At 56.7% G+C, this 19,597-nt stretch overlaps 1 protein-coding gene across 9 annotated transcripts in view; it reads left to right on the top strand.

The window, feature by feature from the left end:
* The first annotated feature begins 1,778 nt into the window (after positions 1-1,778).
* Positions 1,779-19,597, top strand: part of STAT3 (signal transducer and activator of transcription 3) — a 33,815-nt gene continuing 15,996 nt past the window's right edge. Inside the window, exons 1-4 of one of the 9 annotated variants that reach the window (XM_037886630.2) lie at positions 1,811-1,940; positions 14,436-14,576; positions 18,052-18,198; positions 19,253-19,397. In XM_037886630.2, coding sequence (XP_037742558.1) covers positions 18,071-18,198; positions 19,253-19,397 — 273 coding nt within the window. In that variant the 5' untranslated portion in view covers positions 1,811-1,940; positions 14,436-14,576; positions 18,052-18,070. Of the gene's footprint in view, positions 1,941-3,117; positions 3,192-5,723; positions 6,955-7,676; positions 7,752-12,991; positions 13,073-14,435; positions 14,577-18,051; positions 18,199-19,252; positions 19,398-19,597 lie in introns of those variants that run through there. The other 8 variants (XM_043537049.1, XM_037886628.2, XM_037886631.2 and 5 more) reach the window with 8 other exon arrangements.

Here is a 19,597-nt window from a genome sequence, read left to right as displayed (position 1 = left end):
ACCTGCCGCTGATGCCTACGCGCCAACAGAAGATGTATCATCTGCAAAAAAGGACACACCGCACCACCAGCGAGCAGCACAAATCCAGTCCGTTCCGCCACATGACACGCTGCCAGCACTCAGAGCGCCGATCGAACTGAGCATGAAATCTTGATCGGTTCCTTTGGTTTGAGTTCCCCAAACGACACCACCATCCAGGGTGTGACATTGTGGTGCCGCTAAGAGCTTGTCTGTTACGGGCTCCTTCCGTAGGCACTTGAACAACCACCGCTGGACCTGGGTTTCAAACAGAGGATGTGCCACGAGGGAAGCTGACACATCCTCATCAGAAATTGCTCCATAGTGATCAAGGTTGGGGTTCCTCAAACACACACTCTAGCTCAATCCCCGGATATGGGCTGGATGCAGGGGGCAGTGGGGTAGGTTACCCGGCCTAAGTTGTGCAGGAGGTCAGGTTAGGACATAATGGTCCCTTCTGGACTTAACATCTCTGGCTTTTCTGAAGTGGGAGGGACACTGGTGAGGGCCCGGCTTCCTCGCACCCTGCATGGCTCCTAGAGGACAACCAGAGAGACGTCTCTGGTCTCGTACTGAACAGTCCTGCCTGGGGGTCCCCCACGCTCCGGTGCAAGGGGCAGGGACGTCCTGTGTGTGCCCCTGACCAGGCTGGTGCAGCGGGGCAGGAAGGCAATCCCCTGGAGGCACCAAAAACAGACAGCAGCCTGAGAGCCGGCTCTGATGCAGGAGACGCGAGGCACTGGGCCCACTCTGGCATGGAGCTCAGATGAGATCAGCCCCACCCCTCCTCCGGTATTATCATCGTCACCATTTTTAATAATAACCTTAAGCAGCACTCACCTCCCTTCACCAGGGGTGTTTCTTGCTGCTTTTCGCAGCACTCAGCAACTCCCGGTCTTGTTGGACTGAGATGCGGGAATAAGGGACTGTTGGCAACTCTATGCACCCAGCCCCAGAGGCAGCTGCTTCTCCGCTCTGGATGTCTGCTGCCCGGCCCAGGGCTGCCCCGATTTCACAGTGGGGATAGTGAGGGGGAGGGAGGAGTTGGGGGTAATGCTCACGGACACCCAGGAGACGCAGGCTCCAATCCCACCAGGGAGGAGGCCTCGCCGGGGAAAGAAACCGAGTCCCTGCTCAGCCCCCCATGATCCCCATCCCTGTGTCCCTGCCCCCCAGTCTCACCCTCCCCATGTATGCCCCCATCCAGTCCAGTCCCCATGGGCCCCCACCACCATGTGCCCCCCACCCCCACTTTGCCCCTCCTCCCAGGCTCAGCCCCCCATGTCCCCCCGCCCCTAGGTTCAGCCCCCCCCCATATACTCCCTCCCTCATGTGCCCCCCACCCCCACTTTGCCCCTCCTCCCAGGCTCAGCCCCCCACGTCCCCCATGTGCCCCCGCCCCTCGGTTCAGCCCCCCCCATGTACTCCCTCCCTCATGTGCCCCCCCAGGCTCAGCCCCCCCATGTGCCCCTGGCCCTTTAAGGGGCGGTGACAGCGGCAGCCCCGCCGCGCTGATGTCAGGACCTGCCCGGAACTCAGCTGAGTTTCCCGCATGGACATTCCCGGCACTTGCCGCTCCCCCCCCCGGAGCCTCCGGGCTCCCCTCTCCCCTGGCCCGGCCATGCGGCGGGAGGGGAAGATCCATGCCGGAACAGCCACCTGGGGCACCCCCCCGGCAACTCATGAATAATTAATGAGCCTCGGGGCTGTGAGGTGCTGATTGGCCAAAGGGTCAAGTCCCCTCGTGAATAATGAGCAAAAGCGGAGCGCCATTGGCCAGCGGCGCCGTGACGTGTCCCGCGGAGGGGCGGGGCGGAGGGGCCGCAGGTTTCTGGTCCGCCACGGAGGGAGCAGGAGGCCGAGCGCCCCAGGCAGCCGGAGCCGCCGACGCCGCCCCCCGCCTGGGAGCCCGGTCCCCGCAGGTGAGCTGGGGAGCCTGGCGGGGGTCCCCGCGGGGACGGGTGCAAAGGGGCGGGGCTCGGGGGCCCCCGGGGTGCTGCTCCCATGGGTGCCCCCCTCGGGTGCTTGGGTCAGACCGCTTGGAGGCGCAGGGATAGGGGGAAGCAGCTGCACCCATGGGTGCTGGGGTCAGACCGGGGGGCTGGTAGCTGCACCCATGGGTGCTGGGGCCAGGCTGCTAGGAGTAGCTCCGGGCTGGCTGGGTGGCTGGCTGCTCCCAAGGGTGCTGGGGCCAGACTGGGGGGGCTGCTAGCTGCTCCCATAGGTGCTGGGGCCAGACTGGGGGGGCTGCTAGCTGCACCCATGGGTGCTGGGGTCAGACTGGGGGGGCTGCTAGCTGCTCCCATGGGTGCTGGCTGCCCTGGCGCCTGTCTCTCTTGAGCCAGGCAGCGGCTGGTGGCTGTTCTGAGAGCAAGATTTAAATGAACAAGGGTCAGGAAACTGAAAGTGGCGATGCCCGTGGCAGCCGGAACCCGGCCCCGCTCGTACATCCATCTTGTCTTGCATCAGCCTGGCCTGGGTGCTGGCTCTCCCCAGGCCCTGCTCCAGCTGCCCGCCTGGGTTAATGCGGGTGGCTCTGGGCCGCAGCGAATGCTCAGGGCTCCCTTGGGGGAGCCTCTTGCCCCAGAGGTAGACCAGGTGTGCGAGGGGGAGCCTGACCCGACAGGTGCTGCTGTCACTGTCGCTCAGTATCAACCTAGGGGTTGGACTGAGAAGCTTGCCCCAGCTGCTAAGCACCTTTGCTTTGCTGTTCCCCCAAGGGCCACTGACTCGTCCTGTTACCACGCTCTGAGGTTACTCCTGGAATTTGACTTCCTGAGCGAATTGGGCACCAGGCCCCAGCCAGTGGCAGGAGGGGGGCGTCTGTTTGCACTGTCCGTAGAAAAAGTGTCTTTTGTTTGAGAAACTCCGTTTGTTAGCTCCCTGCGCCTCTTGCTGTCTAGCAGCAGGGATGCATAAAGTTGAAGCATGTTAAAAAAGACCTAATATCCAGTGGCTTGGATTATTGGATTATTGGAATCTCCTTTTGAGGCCGGTGTTGATGCTGGATGGGTCTCATAGCCTCGGCCAGGAGAAGACTCTGCAATTTAACTTTTGTTTTTAGTCATTGTCCACTTTCTCTCTGTCCTGGGGTGCTAGGTCTGCAGCCACTGGGGGGGAACGGGGCCATTTCTCTGGCACCCAGAAATGAGCTTGGCACCTTAAAGAAATAGGTAAGATCATTGTACCCGAAAGGCATGGAATCAGCATTACTAAGAGTGTATGTGAATGCCACCGCCTGGCGCTTTTACAACAGGGAGTTGTGTCCCATGGGTGGTGGGTGAGCCCCACCTTCAGGGAGGCTAGCCCCTAGTTCCGCCCAAGCCCGTGGCTGGAGGAGCCGTGGCCAGCCTGCCGCTAGGCTGGCCAAAGCTGCCCCAGGCCACTGGCTGGCCCAAGCTGCTCCAGCATCTATCCGCCAGCCCAAGCCCTGAGCTCCAGGCTGCGAGCTGGAGCTGAGTCCCCACCAGCTTCAGGGGAGGGGGGGGGTGAGGGGGGGGCCACGGCCGGGGTTAGGGGAGGCTTAGCCTTCCCTGGCCTTCGATACCCACCGCCCAGAGGGTTGCTAACTTTCTAATCGCACAAAACCAAACACCCTTGCTCTGAAGCCCCGCCAGGGTTGGGCCAGAAATGAGGGGTTCAGGGTGTGGGAGGAGGCTCCGGGCTGGGTCGGGGGTTGGGCTGTGAGCTCTGGGGTGGGGCCAAGGATGAGGGATTTGGGGTGCAGGAGGGGGCTCTGAGCTGAGATGGGGGTTGGGGTGTGGGAGGGGGTACAGGCTCTGGGGTGGGGGTGCGGGCTCCAGGGTGGGGCCAGAAATGAGGGGTTCAGGGTGTGGGAGGGGGCTGTGGGCTGGGGCAGAGGGTTGTGATGTGGGGGGGTGCAGGGTGCCAGCTCTGGGAGGGAGATTGGGTGTGGGAAGAAGCTCAGGAGAGGGTGTGGGGTGCAGGCTCTGGGAAGGAGTTTGGGTGCAGGAGGGGGCTCTGGGCTGGGATTGGGGTATGGGAGGGAGTGCGGGCTCCTGGCAGTGCTTACCCTGGGGGCTCCCAGAAGTGGCGACATGTCCTTTGACTCCTAGGCGGAGGTGTGGCCAGGCAGTTCTGTGCATTGCCCCTGCCTGCAGGCACCGCCCCTGCATCTCCCATTAGCTGCAGTTCCCGGCCAATGGGAGCTGCGGAACTGGTGCGTGAGTTCCTCTGGGTGCGCCTCTGCCTGGGAGCTGAGGGACATGTTGCTGCTTCTGGGGAGCCAGGTAGGGAGCCTGCCACCCCCACCAACTGGACTTCTAGTGGTGGTCAAGTCGAAAACAGGACACCTGGCAGCCGTAGCTGCCCGTGGTCCCTCCCACAAATCCCAGCTGGTTTATTGCAAGGAAGGAACAGTCTGGTCAATACCAGCCAATCTGTAAAACATCCAGACTCTGACCCTGAGCACTCCTCCCCCTAGCCAGCCTCTGCAGTGAGCCCTGGGGTGACCGTGTTTGCTGTACATCTGACTCAGAGCCTTGATTATCAAAGTACTGCAACGGCTCTGCGAACACAACAGCAGTGTAGAGGTGGCCTTGTTCATTCAGTGAATGCGCTCCTAGAGTTCAGTGCATTTTAAAATGACATTTCAGGAAGCTTTGGCTGTCAGCTGCCTTTTTGGAGTAGATGAACTGGGGAATCTATGAACTGAAGCCAAACTGTGGACATTCAAAAATCTAGTTTTTTATTGGGTTCTGGCCTTGAGCGCCCCACAGACTGCTCTCGGGCATTGTGAATTTCACAATGCTTAAGAATAAGGATTTCTAGCCGAGCTTGTGGAACCTTTCTGTAGAGGTGTTGCATTAACACCGGTCAAAACTGCTGGCTTACTGAGATTCCTGGAAATCAAGACTGAAAACCAGAAATTTTGGTTCTGTATTTGGTCATCCCAGGGCTTAGCGAGCTGATTCATGTTTCCAACAGAGGTGAACTCTGGGTTGCATTTTATTCTCCTTTGCTTGTTGCAGCTGCTCTTAAAGAATCACAGCGAGAGTGCGCTTTGTGCTGGCTCCGGTCTCAGCTGGACCAGACCTTTGTCTTTAGGAAGAAAACTGGCACCTCGGGTGAAACGCAAGGTCTGGGGTTCATGATGGTGGATGATTTTCAGCACGGTGTCAGGGAACCTCTTAAGTCCTTACCTGGCCCCAACGACCGCAGCATCCGAGCGCCTCTCAATCCCCCGGTGGGTGTATTCTCCCCATTTTACAGATGAGGCAATGAGGGGCAGAGAGACTAAGTGACTTTCCCAAGGTTACTCAGGGACTCTGTGGTAGCACATGGACTATTCCCCGGGTTCCTGGCTAGCACTGAACAGCCGCACCATCCTTCACCCTTTCCTAAATCTCTGCATTGATTACTTGACCTTCTCCATGTCCAGGGTTGCTTTTCTTGGCCACCTGAACCCGGAGAGTCATGTTCGCTCATTAAACCAGCCGTGCAAACCCTATTTGCCCATTTGCCTGGGGCAACATACTTTCTCTTTTACAGGAGGAGAAGTCCATATGTTTTGTCATGCTACAAACAGCCAGGTAGAACTTCGTCTGAGCTGGGGAAGTTCTCTTCATCTACTGCTGCAGCCTCACAAACCTGCAGCCTCACAAACGGACAAGGAAGAGAAGTTCATTTGAAAGCTTCGGTGGGTGCTAGTGGGTGGCAGGAATCACTCTCCCACAGACAGGACCTCTGCTGAGAGCAGGTTGGGAATTGTTTCCCTCGCTGTTTCTTCGTTGGAAAATACCAATTTATCAACACCAAAACATTCTGATGAAAAGTTTGTTGAGGAGATTTCTCGGGTCCAGGATGGGAGGGAGGGAGACAGAGACCCACCCCCTCCTAGCCTGGTGATTAAGGCACGTGGGAGATCCAGGTATCCCTTCTCTGCCTGACTTGGAGCAGGGACTCCAAGTTGGGTCTCCCGCATCCCAGGTGAGTGCCAGAAGCACCAGGCTTTTGGGTCTTTTGGTGTGCGCGCCTTTCTCTTGCTCTCGGTTTTGTTCCAGTGTGGAATGGAAACGTGATGGAACCTCAGCATTTTTCATGAAGGAGAATTCCTGTTTTCCAGCCTGCCTTACCCAGCAAGCTGCAGGGCATCATTCTCCTGGCTTGGCACGGTGGAGGCGTGAGAATAGCCCCGGAGTATTCTGAGAAAACAGGGGCTCTTTGGAGGGGTCTGGCTGTCCCCTGCAGCTTGCCATGCAGCTCCCCACTCGGCATGCTGACTTCAGCATTCGCTGCTGCATTTTGGGTTCATTACAACCCTCCCCCCCATCCCAAGGAGATCTGGAGCACAGATTGCACTGCATGGTTCCTCAGCTGCATTTCAGAACTCAGTCCCCAGAGCACAGGTTGCTTGCAGGAGAGCGATTGGTGGTGTCTGTCAGTTAAACAGCACCTCTGGCTCACTACAGAGTGACGTTCCCGGGAATGCCTGCCAAGGCAGGAGATCAAGCGTTCAAAGTGTAAGGACTGACGGAAGCTATTCTTTAACCCTTCGTGACGCACCCCTGCCCTCCACCACAGCAAGATACAGTGGAGTTTAATGATCCTTGTGGCTCTATTCAGCTGCTAGGGTGCAGGAGAGAATTGTGCTCAGAAGTGTGCGTGCTGTGACATGGCTCATTTAATGCATCAACTTAAAATGGCCTCCCATAATTGCTGGCATGGTGCAGTAACGGCTCAGGAAGTTGGGTCCCAAATGAAGCATGCTAGGAAAATAACGGCGTCTGCGAGCTGTTTGGGAGGAAGCCAGTCCTCCGTTCAGGCTGAAGTAATGTTCCAGTGTATATTTCTTTTGCCTCTTGAGGAGGAAATTTTGCCGTGCAGGCCTGTCCCCTGCTAGCAGTGATCCGAGTTACCTGTTGTCCCCCCCTGCACACCTCCAGTGCTGCTATAGCGTAACCAAGGAAACCCGAGGTGAATGTTCTAGCATCTCCGTTTCGTACCTTCGCGCGGTCTCTGTTTGTTTCACCGAGTGCCCGTGTGATGTCAGACTGCGTATTCAGCATGGTTACGTGCTGGCTCTGCTCCAGAGATGAAAGGAAAGGCTAACCACAGAGAGACATAAGCCAGGCAGAATCGGAAAGGTTCATCCCTCAGATCTTTAAACCTAGGCTGGGAAGGCGGAGCAGTAGCAAATCTGGGTTGGGTGGGTGAGGGACCCATTAAAGCTTCAAGGTTAGTCAGATTAAAGCTTTAATAACGCAAGTGACCAGAAGGCTGGTGGGAGACGGAGTAGCTCTTCCTCCTTTCTCTTAGGGCTTGTCTATGTGGGGGCTTTAGCCACCAGCACAAACCCCTACTGTAGGTGGCCACACTGGTGCCAGTCACTACTTGCACTGGAGCAGCACCTCCAGTTGTCAATGATGATGCAGCACAGGGAGAAGTGTTTAGGAAATATTGGTTTGGTATTTGGGGGGGAAACACCTAGATATGATCTAGTCATCATATGATGAAACACTTTCAATTCCAATAGTACCTCAGAAGTGCATTCAGCATCAGCTGCTGAAGTTAGCTGTTTTTAAATTGGCAGGTCCAGATAATTTGCACCCAAGGGTCTTAAAAGAGCTGGCCGAGGAGCTCAATCGACCATTAATGTTGGTTTTTTTGTTTTGTTTTTTTTTCCAATACCACTTCAGGCACTGGGGAAGTCCCAGAGGACTGGAAGAAAGTTCATGTGACAGTATCTGGAAAGGGTAAATAGGCCAACCCAGGTAATTACAGACCTGTCAGCCTGATGTTGATCTCAGGCAAAGTAATGGGAATGGCTGAGACGGGACTGGATTAATATAGAATTAAGGGAGGGTAATATAATTAATACCAATCAACATGGCTTTATGGAAAATAGACCCTGTCTGACTAACTTGATACAGATATTTCTGATGCGATTACAAGGTTGGATGATAAAGGGAATAGCACTGGTAGCATAGACTTCGGTAAGACGTTCTGCACAACATTTTGATTTTAAAAACTAGAACAATATAAAATCTACATAACACATGCTAAATGGGTTAAACTGACTGATTGGTAGGTCTCAATGGAACTGTAAACAGGAAATCATTGAGCGGGAGTGTGTCTAGTAGGGGCCTGCAGGGATCAGTTCTTGGCCCTACGCTAGTTAACATTTGTATCCATGACCTGGAAGAATACATGAAATCACTGATCAAGTTTGCAGATGACCCAAAGATTGCGGGAGTGGTAAATACTGAAGGGGACAGTCATTGGTACAGAGCTGTCTGGATCGCTTGGTGCAAGCCAACAATATACATTTAATATGGTTACTGGTAAATGACACATCTAGGAACAAAGAGCATCAGCCAGGCCTGCAGGATGGGGGACTGTGCCCTGGGAAGCAGGGGCTCAGAAGACTTGGGGCTTATGCTGGGTAATGAGCTGAACAAGAGCTCCCAGTGCAACCCCACGGCCAGAAGGGCCAATATGATCCTTGGGTGCATAAACAGGGTGGGGACGGATGACCTGTATTGCCTTTGTATTTGGCAGTGATCTGACTACTGCCGGGAATCCGGTGTCCTGTTCTGGTGCCAGCAGTTCAAGAAGGATGTTAATAAATTATAGAGAGGAGCCGGGAGAACGATACAGGCTGGGAGAACATGCTTTTCGTGGTAGACCCGGCCAGTTCAAGACGTTTAGTCCAGCAAAGAGAAGGTGAAAGCCTGAGTGGATCGGTCTGTTAGGACCTGGATGGGGGCAGAGTTTTGATGAGGCTCGTCCATCTAGCAGATAAAGATGTGTAACAACCCCCCGGCCGGAAGGGAAGCTGGACAAGTTGGACTGGGGATGAGTCATGGTTTTTAACAGGGAGTTGGAACAAGCTACTGAGGGCTGGGCTGGGCTGGATTCTCCATCCCTGGCAATTTTTAAATCGAGAGCGGACACTTTTCTAACGAGGGCTGCTCTAGTTCCAACGCGTTAATTCATGGCTGGGCTGTGGCCTGTGTAATGTGGGAGGTTCAGACCAGATGATCGGTCGTCCCTGCTGGCAGAGCAGTCCAGGACACTTTGCTAGCCATTGGCACGGATGCAGCCACGCCGGTGGCTAACTTCCCCCCCAGGACAGGAGCCCCTTGCATTCAATTCTGTACCCTGCCTCTGGGCAGAGAGGCAGGAAAGAGGAGATGGCAAAGCTGCCCCAAGTGAAAGCTTCCAGCCCTTCCATCGTGCTTTCCTGTCTGTTGCTAGCTTGGTGGTGGGCCAGTCAGCCTAGCGCGTCCTGAACCCTTTCCTTCCCTTCCCCCTGGGTGGGACCAGTGCGTGGCGGAGGAGCCGAGCCCCGTGCAGCGTGGGCAGAGTATTTTAACTCTGCAAATTCACCTTGAGCTGCTTTTGTGAGTGGCTGTTTGGATGGTGGCAGCCCCAGAGGCTCTGGCCGCGAGGGGCCCCGCTGCGCTGGCTGTCCTGCCCACCTAGGAACTAGCAGCTTCTGCCCCAGCAGGTTGACAAGAGGCAAGACGTAAGCGGTAGATGGGACAGACAGACAGGCGGGGGTTTGGGGAGGGGCACGGTGACTCATTGCACCCTGTCCAGTATTCCCCACTCGCCCCCGGCTTGGAGCTGAGGGAGAGGCTGAGGCAAGCTCAGCCCGTAGCTCTCTGGGGTGATTTACGTGGCCAACTGTTCCTGGCTCCAGTCGGCCTGCGGGTCCTGTGTCCGGGGGTTGATTTAGAGAGTGCGTGTGCAGGGCCTGCTCCTGGAAGCAGTGTTCTCTGCAGCTGGGCCTGCCTGGGGCTTGCCGTGGGAACTCGGAAGCATTTCGCAGCTGAACAGAAGCCCAGACTGGTTTGGCACCCAGTACAGGAACTGTTCCCGGAAGCGAGCCGTGGCTGACTTGGTCAGAATGTCCCTGCCGTGCTGCAGCCCGGGGATCTTGGTTTCGGGCTGCCGACACCTGTCTAGCCGTGCAAACAGCCACGCTCCAGGCGTCATCTGAGTAGTTTCAAATGATGTTTATGAAAGACGTAGTGGGGCACAAGTTCAGCTGCGCTGGAGGCTGGGTTTGTGTTTCCTGGGCTTAGTAGGGAAACACCCCCTGTGGCGAGGCTCCTGCCACGCTCTGCGGTCTCCTGGAAGGTGTTCAGGGTGCATGATCGCACTGCCCCATGGGCAGCTCTTCCAGGAAGCAGGCGTCCAGCGCTCCTGGCATTAGGAGTAAGAGGACAGTCCGACTTTTGGAGGGGACACGTCCTGTAAGCACGGTGCTTTGCTCTCCATGAAGAGGCTGACTAGAAGGCCTTGTGGAGAAGAGGGCTCTGAGGACAGTGACTGGAGTTACCTGATTACGTAATACATTTTTGGCCTGACCCGTGTGGCTGTATCTAGACAGCCCACAATTCTGTGCCGAGTCACATAGCGACCTATGCCTTGGTTGAGATCTCCAAGGACCTGCCATTTCTCCCCCGCTGTGCAATGGCTAGAGGGAGCGAGGAGTACTCGGGATTCCCCCCACGCATGCCTGGGAGGCGGAAAGAGGAGGGTTGTTCTGTAATGTGGTAAAGACACTTCAGAGAATCCAAGTTTCAGAGTAACAGCCTGTTAGTCTGTATTCGCAAAAAGAAAAGGAGGACTTGTGGCACCTTAGAGACTAACCAATTTATTTGAGCATAAGCTTTCGTGAGCTACAGCTCACTTCATCGGATGCATTGGTTAGTCTCTAAGGTGCCACAAGTACTCCTTTTCTTTCGGAGAATCCAAGTGGCTGAAATCTCCATGCGGGCAGGCTGTAGTCTGTGGACCAGGCAGGCTGCTCTGTATTTCTCCAGTGTTGTTTCCCACCCCATCCAAGGGCAGTGAGCATCCCAGGGATGTTCTGCAGGAGTGTGAATGGGAGGGGAGCCCATGCAAACATCTCCGAGCTCGCAGCAGCTACAAGGGGACACTGGTGGGTGCAGCTGTAAATCCAGGAGGTCCCTGAGCACCCAGCACGAGCGGGAGAGGTTACGGTCTGGGCTGAGGCTTTGGAGGAGCAGCAGCTGTCTGGGGAAGCATGGCAGACTTGGGGCACAGTCCATGGGCAAAGAAGGGTCGGTGCAAAGCCACCGATGCTAAGAGGAGCCTGTCCATTGACTCCAGCAAGCACCGGATCAATCCCTCCGAGCACTGCTGGCCTCTTCAGATGGGAGATACTGCCAGCATCCTGGGTTTGGCTGGCTGGGGCCGGGGGGAGCCAGACGGTAGCAGGTTTTGGCTTTAAGTCATTACCCTCTGTGAGGTTGGGGTGAACCTTCCCTCTCTCCGGGTGTCTCTCCCCAGCTGTCACTTGAGCTCCCCATTGGGAAGCACTCGGAGGTCTGGGGGTCAAATTGGCTTTCTAAGCTTCATGCTTTTGCTAATTTCATCTGCGGTGAGCTGCAAAAAGCAGCTGCTCCATCAGGGTTGGAGCCGGTTTAGTTTGGAAGCATTTTAGGGCTAATAGGAGACTCTCTCGGGGCTTTGTGAAACTGGCGACGTGGGCTCCAGGGCGCCCGCACCTGCCGTATGAGGACAGACTAGTGTGGAGAGCGATCGCTGCCAAACCCGGTTACGCCGTTCCCCAGCTTGGGCTGCAGTCTTTCAGCGCTGCAGAGGAGCGTAGGAGACATGGAATGGCGCTGCTGTGGTGTGCTCGATAGACTCCTGGTTTTGGCATAAGAGCTCAGTTTTGGTTTTATTACAATGCACAATGTTCCGCTGGTTTGTTTTACTTGTTTAGGGATCAGGCCTCAGGGCTTGGCCACAGGCTGGTTGTGGGCAGGTCACCTAGGGCTAAACTTTCTCCAAGTAGTTTCATGTTCTGGATGCCTCCCTTTGAGTATCTAGTTTGACCCATGTTAGGCTCCGAGGTGCTGAATGTTACAAGTTTGCAGCAGTTTTGCTAATCCATATGAGAGTCTGGTGCCCTGGCAGGCAGAGGAGGGAAAACAGCTTGATTACTATGAAACTGCAGCTTTGGTAAGTTTCTCTTTCTTCAGATTCAGGTCTTTGGCTGCTGCTAAAACAGAAGCAGAGAAGCAGCTGTTCTCACTCTGGTCTGATGTGTGTGATTTGTGCTTCCTCATCCTGCTGAGCTGCTCCTTCTCCTGCAGGCGTCTAAGCCTAGACCCGGCTTCAGGGCTTGCAGAAATCCACCCTGAACTGCTGGGAGAGGCTGGGGGGGTTTCCCCATCTCTAATGCCAATGACTTTCAGAAGGTGGCGAGTGCAGGGAGCAACTGGAGGCATGTGATGGGATCTGAGATGCTTCCTGTAACCTCTCACACCCCCAACTCCACAAAATCAGGCTTTCCCGACTTCCAGCTTGTCCTGTAATATTTGCTTGGATTGCTTTCATGTGGGGTTACCTGTCCTGGGTTTTCCCCACCGTTATTTACCATCACCGAAGCTGTAGGTCCCGGCTGCCCTCTGTCACAGAGTGGGAGCTACCCCTGTGGAAGTCAGTAGGGTTATAACAGTGCAAGTCCAGCAAGAGAGGGAATGGTCCCCTGTTTCTCCAGGCTGTGACCCCCGCATTGCTCTCGGGACAGACAGACAAAGCAAAATGCAAAGGTCCCTCTGTGACCCATGACCACTCCTAGCTTCTCACTCTGCCCTGGCCTGTCTCAGGGGGACCGAACTCTAGTTACTGCAATGCCAGCCCATCTGCTGCTGTCCATCTCCCGCCATTTCTGGCTGAGATACTGAACTGACACAGCATCTCACCCCGATACTTCACAGGCTGAAATGTTGGTTTAAAAGCAAAATTACCCGTGACGAGGTTCGCTCAGCTGAACTTTAGCGGTAGCTGGTTGCGCTCAGCTGACCTTTTAGTGGTGACTGAATTTGCTCACGCCTTCACAGAGTTGCAGATTGCCCAGTGAACGAGCCACGGTTTCCCCTGCTAGTTTTTGTTTGATTCCCATTGACACACATGGAATAAACCCAAGAGTTATTTCTTCCTCGTTTCTGTTGTGGTTCCTGGCAGTCTCCACCTCCTGCACTTACTGTAAGTCGGGTGGCTCATTCCCTGCGCTGGTTCTGGAGGGAAACCAAAGACGAGAATCAAGGTAGAGTCTGGTTTGTGGCCGGGTGTGTATCGGCATTCTGCTGAAGTCACTTAACTGGCTGCTCTGGGCTGGTTAAGAGCCCTTCCAGGTGAAGGTAGGGAGCCTACCGAAAATGTTCTGTGTTGTGTGAACAGAGCCGGGTCTTGGCAGGGGGATGTTTCTGGCAGGGATAGTTGGGGGTTGGCTTCGCTGTAGAGAGATTTGCATAGTGATGGGACGAGAGCTCCACTTCCAAATCTAAACTGCAGACTCTTCTGCCTGATTGGTTCACTCCTCCTTTTGAAGTGCTGGGAAGTCTTGTGGACTGTGCTCAAGAGAGGGTGGGGTGGGGGAGAAGGTTCCCGGTGTAAGTCCCAGTTGGTACAAAGGGCTCAGCTGCAGATCCCTGCTTTCTGAACCGAGGATTCCTACGGCTCCCTGCTCCTGCAGCCTCGGGCAGGCACAACTCCTGCTGAAGCTGTGTGAAGTCGACAGGATCAGACTCTAGGGCCTTGGGTCCCGATTCAGCAAATACTTTAAGCAGCTTGTGTGCTTGTAACCAGGCATGTGCTTAAGTACTTTGCTGAATCAGGGCCGTAGCCATTTAAATATCGGCAGCTCTCCTCAGGGTTTGGCTCTGAGGGGCGCTGTGCAGCGCACAGGCTAGGCTGCCTGTCCATGGCTCTTCAGAATTGCTTCTGGGGTGACTTGTGTGTCCCACTGGGGTGAAGCTCACCCTGTGCACAGAGCTAGCACCAGGCCTGTGCACCACAGAAATCCCACTAACCTGGCATGTGGCCCTGGAGCTGCCCCTCTGCCCAGGGCCGAGTTCCCTCGTTGGGTCCAAGTCGCATGGATATTGTGTTGTGTGCCGATCTGTGTCTTCTCAGCCGCTCCATGGTCAACCTTCGCTTGGAGGCTTGAATAGCCAAACTAGCAAGATTTGGACTCCTAACACCAGCGCTGAGGCAGGTGGGGGATTAAATCTTTGCAGGTGGGGGAATGGGGGAGGGTTAGAGCCTGAAACTCTTCAGCACTTGAGAGACCGGCTCTCGAGTCGGAGCAGGGTTATTGGTGCTCTGAGCTGTGTGGGCTGCTTGTGTTTCTTGATTACTCATCTTCGTGCTTGGTGCCCACCTCCGGTTGCAAGAGGAGACGGTGGTGCTCGGCTCGCCAGGAGTCGTTCCCCCTGGTGTTAACATACATCCTGTGAAAGCTGCTGGGCCATGTAATGTCGTGAGGGGCACTGGTGGGTTTGTATGGGAGGGAGGGGGGAGATCTTCCTGAGGACAGCACACACCCACTGTCCCCCCAGCGTGTCTCTTTAATCCCCCAGTGATGTGGGTTTGGCCTGTGGCTCAGGGTTCACTCTTCCTTTGCATAGACCAAGGCTGTGTCCTGGGAGTTCCCAAGCCGGAGCCGCTGGGCACTGTCCTCTGGTGCTGAACATAGAGGGTTGTGTGGGGTGCAAATCCGTGCGGGTCTTGGGCCGCTGCAGCAGAGCCATCCTGACCGCCAGTTGCAGGTAGGAAGCCAAGAGCAGCTTTGCTGAACGGGAGCCCGAGGGGTCCCCGAGGCACGCGCCTCACCCAGAAAGGCGAGCAGTCCCACCCCGCTCAGCAAGCATGTTGTCCAGGCCCGAGCCACCGCCTTGAATCGGGGGGGGGGGCAAGCACGTTGTCCGGGCCCAAGCCACCGCCTTGAACCAGGGTGGGCAAGCGCGTCCTTAAGGGCTCTGCTGAATCAGGAGCTGAAAGTGAGGCACCTAAAACGGGGATGGGTTTTCCCCAGAGGCGTTGCAGGCCCATGGAAGTCAGTGGCAGGGCCCCTCTGGCCAGCCAAACCCACGTCCTATCCAGGCTCCTAACTGAAAGCTGCAGCCGTCGTGAACTCCCGTGTCTGCCTGCAGCCTCCTGGGCCTCTCCCCGAGGAGCACGTGTGACTCTCTGTTGTCCAGAGTCCCGTTGTGCCGGGTTGGCGTCCGGGCAGCTCCTGTGCCTGGTGGCAGCCGGGACGTGACATTGCCCCCGCGGGCCCCGAGCGGTGCGGGAGCTGCTAGTGGTTGGGTCGAAGGGAGAAGGCGCACTGGTAACTGGCCGCTCTTCAGCAGCGTTAGTCGCGGGTACGCTGCTTCCTGTGGCTTGCTCGTGCTTTAATAAAGAGACCTCTACCGCGGCCGCGCCTAGCCGCTCACCAAAGAGAAGATCTTCGGGCCACCCCCACCCCCAGATGAGTAGAAGATGCGAAATAGTCCGGGACCTTGCCAGTTCTAAGGGCGAGCGTGAATTGTGTGGAAGGGGGCTGCCTTCAGGATCCCGGGCCGTGTCGGTGGCTGGGGCTACAACTCAATGATTTTGGTTTTGAAACCAGCTCGTTCTCAAAAAGTGCTTGGCGCTGGTCCAAGGCAGAAGTGTTATTGCACGTAGGAAATGGCTCACCCGGGAGAATCTGACTTTTGCTTTCTGTGTTGCTGAACTGAAATGGTGTCGCTCTCTGGCCAGCCCAGCGTGTGCGGGTGAAAACGCTCCAGTGGCCCAGAAAACCAGTTGCTGTGCTAACGAGAAGACAGGCAAAAGGCCAGGGGCTCTCAAACGGAGCCCCGAAGACCCCTGTGGATAGGGATGTGTCTTAGGGGCCTCGAGGGGAAATCAGTGTCCTGGGGTCTTGCGCTCAGTGGCATCAAACTAACCCTGAGCAAATGCCTGGGAGCCGCCTCTCTCCGTGCACTTCCCTGCTGCTGGTGGACGGGTGGACAAGTAGGTGCAGTTGTATCCTGGCAGCAGAAAGGGGGCGGGGGGCACGAGAAGTGGCCTACCAGGAGGCTCTAGCCTCTTGTTTGATTTTCCTCATTAACCTTCTAACCACAGGTTTCAGAGGAGCAGCCATGTTAGTCTGTATTCACAAAAAGAAAAGGAGGACTTGTGGCACCTTAGAGACTAACCCATTTATTTGAGCATAAGCTTTCGTGAGCTACAGCTCACTTCATCCGATGCAACCACAGCACTGCCCGGAGCCAGGCTCTGAGCCAGAACGCTAGCCGGGTGCATGTCCGCCCCCAGGGACCACAGAGCGAAGCCTGGGGCTTGTGCCGTGGCATCGAGCTCCTGGAAACCAGCGCGTGCAAGGCCCTCGTGTTGCAGGGTGAATTTCAGTCCTGCACAGGGAGCCAGCACGGGCCTGTGCAGGAAAGGGTGAGAGGGGAGCGTGGGCTGACACTGCACCAGGGTGAATTTTAATCTTCAAAGTCTAGCTGCCCTGTTATGCTAATGACCGGAGATCTGTTCACTCTGGCAGCTCATTCTAGACCAAGGTTCTTTCCAGTTGCAGATGGACCCTAGGGCAGATGGGTCAGAAGATAGGCCTGAGATTAAGGTTGTCGGATTTATCTTTTATTCCTGAGGCGTCTCTAAATCCCCTAGTCAGAGAATTTGGTCCTACCTCTGTTTAGTGTGTCCTTCAACCTGTCCTGCTGAGTGTTGCATGGAGCCTTTCCGTGAGATCCCGGGGAAGCCAACAGCCTGTTATCTGGCCCATAGCAGCTAGTCCTGGTGTCCTGGATCCACAGGATCGGAGCTACACCCCAGCTTTTGATCAGAACCAATCAGTGTGCCAGACCCCCAGGGGAGCCCCTCTACCTTCAGGGCGGGCCACACTGGGCTGCAGCCCCCTTGCTTCGCTGTTAGTCTGCCCTGAGAGCAAACGTAATCCTTCCCCCCCATCCCTCCCCCCAACAGCAATGCAAAGTGTAGGGGGAAATTGAGGCATGCTGTCACGGAGTCCCTGGGCGATGCTCTGGAACTGCTCCCTATGAAGCCAGTCAGGACTCTGGGGAAGTCTCCTTTCTGGGAGCAGCCTGTCTGCAGGACACACAGCTCACACAGCTTCCACCTTCCTGGGTCTGACCTCGGAGCATTCAGCCTCCTCTGCCCCTCCGTGCGCTTCCCCCAGCGAGTCCGCTCAGGTGGGGTCTTGGGGAAGCCAGAGGGTCCTGCACCCCAACTCTGCAGTCAGACGTGACTCTCAGCCAGTCAGTAAAACAGAGGTTTATTAGACGACAGGAACATGGTCTAAAACAGAGTTTGCAGGTGCAGAGAACAGGACCCCTCAGCTGGGTCCATTTTGGGGGGCAGTGAGCCAGACAACCACGTCTGCCCTTCACTCCATGTCCCAGCCAGCCCCAAACTGAAACACCCTCCAGCCCCACCTCCTCTGGGCTTTGTCCCTTTCTCGGGCCAGGAGGTCACCTGATTCCTTTGTTCTCCAACCCTTTAGCTCTCACCTTGCAGGGGGGAAGGGCCCAGGCCATCAGTGGCCAGGAAACAGGGTGTCGGCCATTCTGTGTCCAGACCCCTGCACGCACCTGCCCTCTAGGGCTCTGCAGTGATCATACACCCTTATCCCACCACCTAGATACTTAAGAATTGCATAGGGGAAACTGAGGCCCCCCACACTATTCAGAGGAAACATTAAGAACAGTCCCACTTCGTCACATGCACAGGATTCATAGAAACACTTCTGGCAAGTCCCACTTGCCCGGGGGAGGCGCTCAGGGCGGGCCGCTCTGCAGTGTTTAGGGGGAGTTATTTTTGTCTCCTGTAGGCAGAGGGGCAATAACAAAGCCAGGAACGCCTCTGAAAATGGGGAAGACTGGGTCCGTTCTTTCTGCTGAATTCAGAAATGGCCCAGGGGATTTCCATCAACCTTAAATAAAACTGAACTTTGGGCGAAGATCAAGCATGGGAGATGCCACCCTTTCAGGCAGCCCACCAGTGGGGCTAGGAGCCTGGCAAAACGGGGGTGGTGTTTAAAATCTGACCGGGACCCTCCCCACAGGCCTGTGATGACAATCACTCGTCACTCCAGCGTATGGGTCTGACGCTGTGGCAGACGCCCCGCAAGAGTTGTTCCCAGGTGAACAAAGACGCGCCCCTGGAGCCCGCGGCGGCCCCCTGCAGCTCAGCGTCCCTGCGGCTCTGACGCGGTTCTCCGTGTGTTGCCAGGTTTCCAGAGCCGGACGAGATGGCACAGTGGAACCAGCTGCAGCAGCTGGACACGCGCTACCTGGAGCAGCTGCATCAGCTGTATAGCGACAGCTTCCCCATGGAGCTCAGGCAGTTCCTGGCCCCCTGGATCGAAAGCCAGGACTGGTAAGTTCTCGTGTCTGCCCGCCTGCTTCGGGGCATGAGCCAGCCTCCAGTGTATGGGGGTCAGGCAGGGACTTACCTGGGGCGGGTATCCCGTAACCGCAGCAGCTGGGGGCGGGAAACTGCACTCAGTGGGCACCTGGCCTGGCAATTCCTCTGTCCAAACCTCCTGCGCTTGGGCTGCTGTTGCCAAATGGCGTGGCGGCACTCTGGCCTGCTGTGGCTGTCTGGATGACCCTCTCCCATGCCCGGGGCCGATACCAGGGCTAGATGCCACTGAAGTCGCGCCTGGGGGGTTTCAGGCTGCCTGGCCCTGGTGCTTAGCCCTTTGCAGAGGGAGAATCTGGCCATTGCTGAGCATCTCTCCTAGAACCGGAGCTGGTGGAGGAATTTGCAAACACAAGCACTTCCCCTCCCCTCTCTCCCGTGTCGCTGGCCGACCTGACGCTGCCAAGGTGGTGAATGTTGGTGTGTGTCACGCCTGCAGGCAGGTAGGGCAGCCCGGGGGCCCGGGGCCGGGGACGGGGCTGGCTGGAGCACTTTTAATGGTGGATTTGACACATCGCAAGCGGGTCTGGGACTGGGCGCTGGCTCTCGCAGACTCTCCCCGCGGCGGGAGGTGGAGGGGACCGATGCAGAGCGCGTACTCGGCTTGCTAAGACTGACTCGCAAGCTGTCAGGCAGCCTAAAAACGTCCCCGTAGAATTTGCATGCACAGCTGCCTGCATGAGTGAGTCGGGCCTACGCGCACGGATGAGCAGGTTTCTGCAGCCACTCGACTCAGGTGTGCAGACGGCGCCTCTTGCTCTCGCTGGGGCTTGCCTAGGGGGCCCACGTCAGGCAGCTGGGTGCCCAGGGTGGGGGGGTCACACCCCAGCAGGGAGCCGGGGCCTGCTCTCACTGTGCAGGTGGGAGTCGCTTCCAAACAGCCGACGGAGTCGCCCTGGGGTGAGCAGAGTGGGGCCCGTGCTGGTGGCACGGACTGTTCCTACCCCCTCCTTGCACCCGCTTTGCGTGGTTAGTTCAGTCCCGCCTCTGTGCCGTCCCTCCCACGCAGGGCGTACGCCGCCAGCAAGGAGTCCCACGCCACGCTGGTGTTCCACAACCTGCTGGGGGAGATCGACCAGCAGTACAGCCGCTTCCTGCAGGAATCCAACGTCCTCTACCAGCACAACCTGCGCAGGATCAAACAGTTCCTGCAGGTGGGTGCCGTGCCACCGGGCTGGGGGCCCCAGGAAGAGCCTCTGGGCTCAGTAGCACGGGTGGCAGGGTGGGGCGCTTGGGGAACGCTCTGCCTCCTGTCTCTCGTGCTCAGAGGCAGCGGGTTCTCGGCTCAGCCCGGCCAGCTAGTTAAGGATGCTCCCGTTGCCTCCCTGACCTCGGGACCCATGAAACTTACGGG

The sequence above is a fragment of the Chelonia mydas genome, chromosome 27 (genome assembly GCF_015237465.2).
Source record: "Chelonia mydas isolate rCheMyd1 chromosome 27, rCheMyd1.pri.v2, whole genome shotgun sequence".
Lineage (NCBI taxonomy): Eukaryota > Metazoa > Chordata > Testudines > Cheloniidae > Chelonia > Chelonia mydas.
The sequence above is the reverse complement of the archived record's forward strand: the minus strand, read 5'-3'. Positions and strand labels throughout refer to the sequence as shown.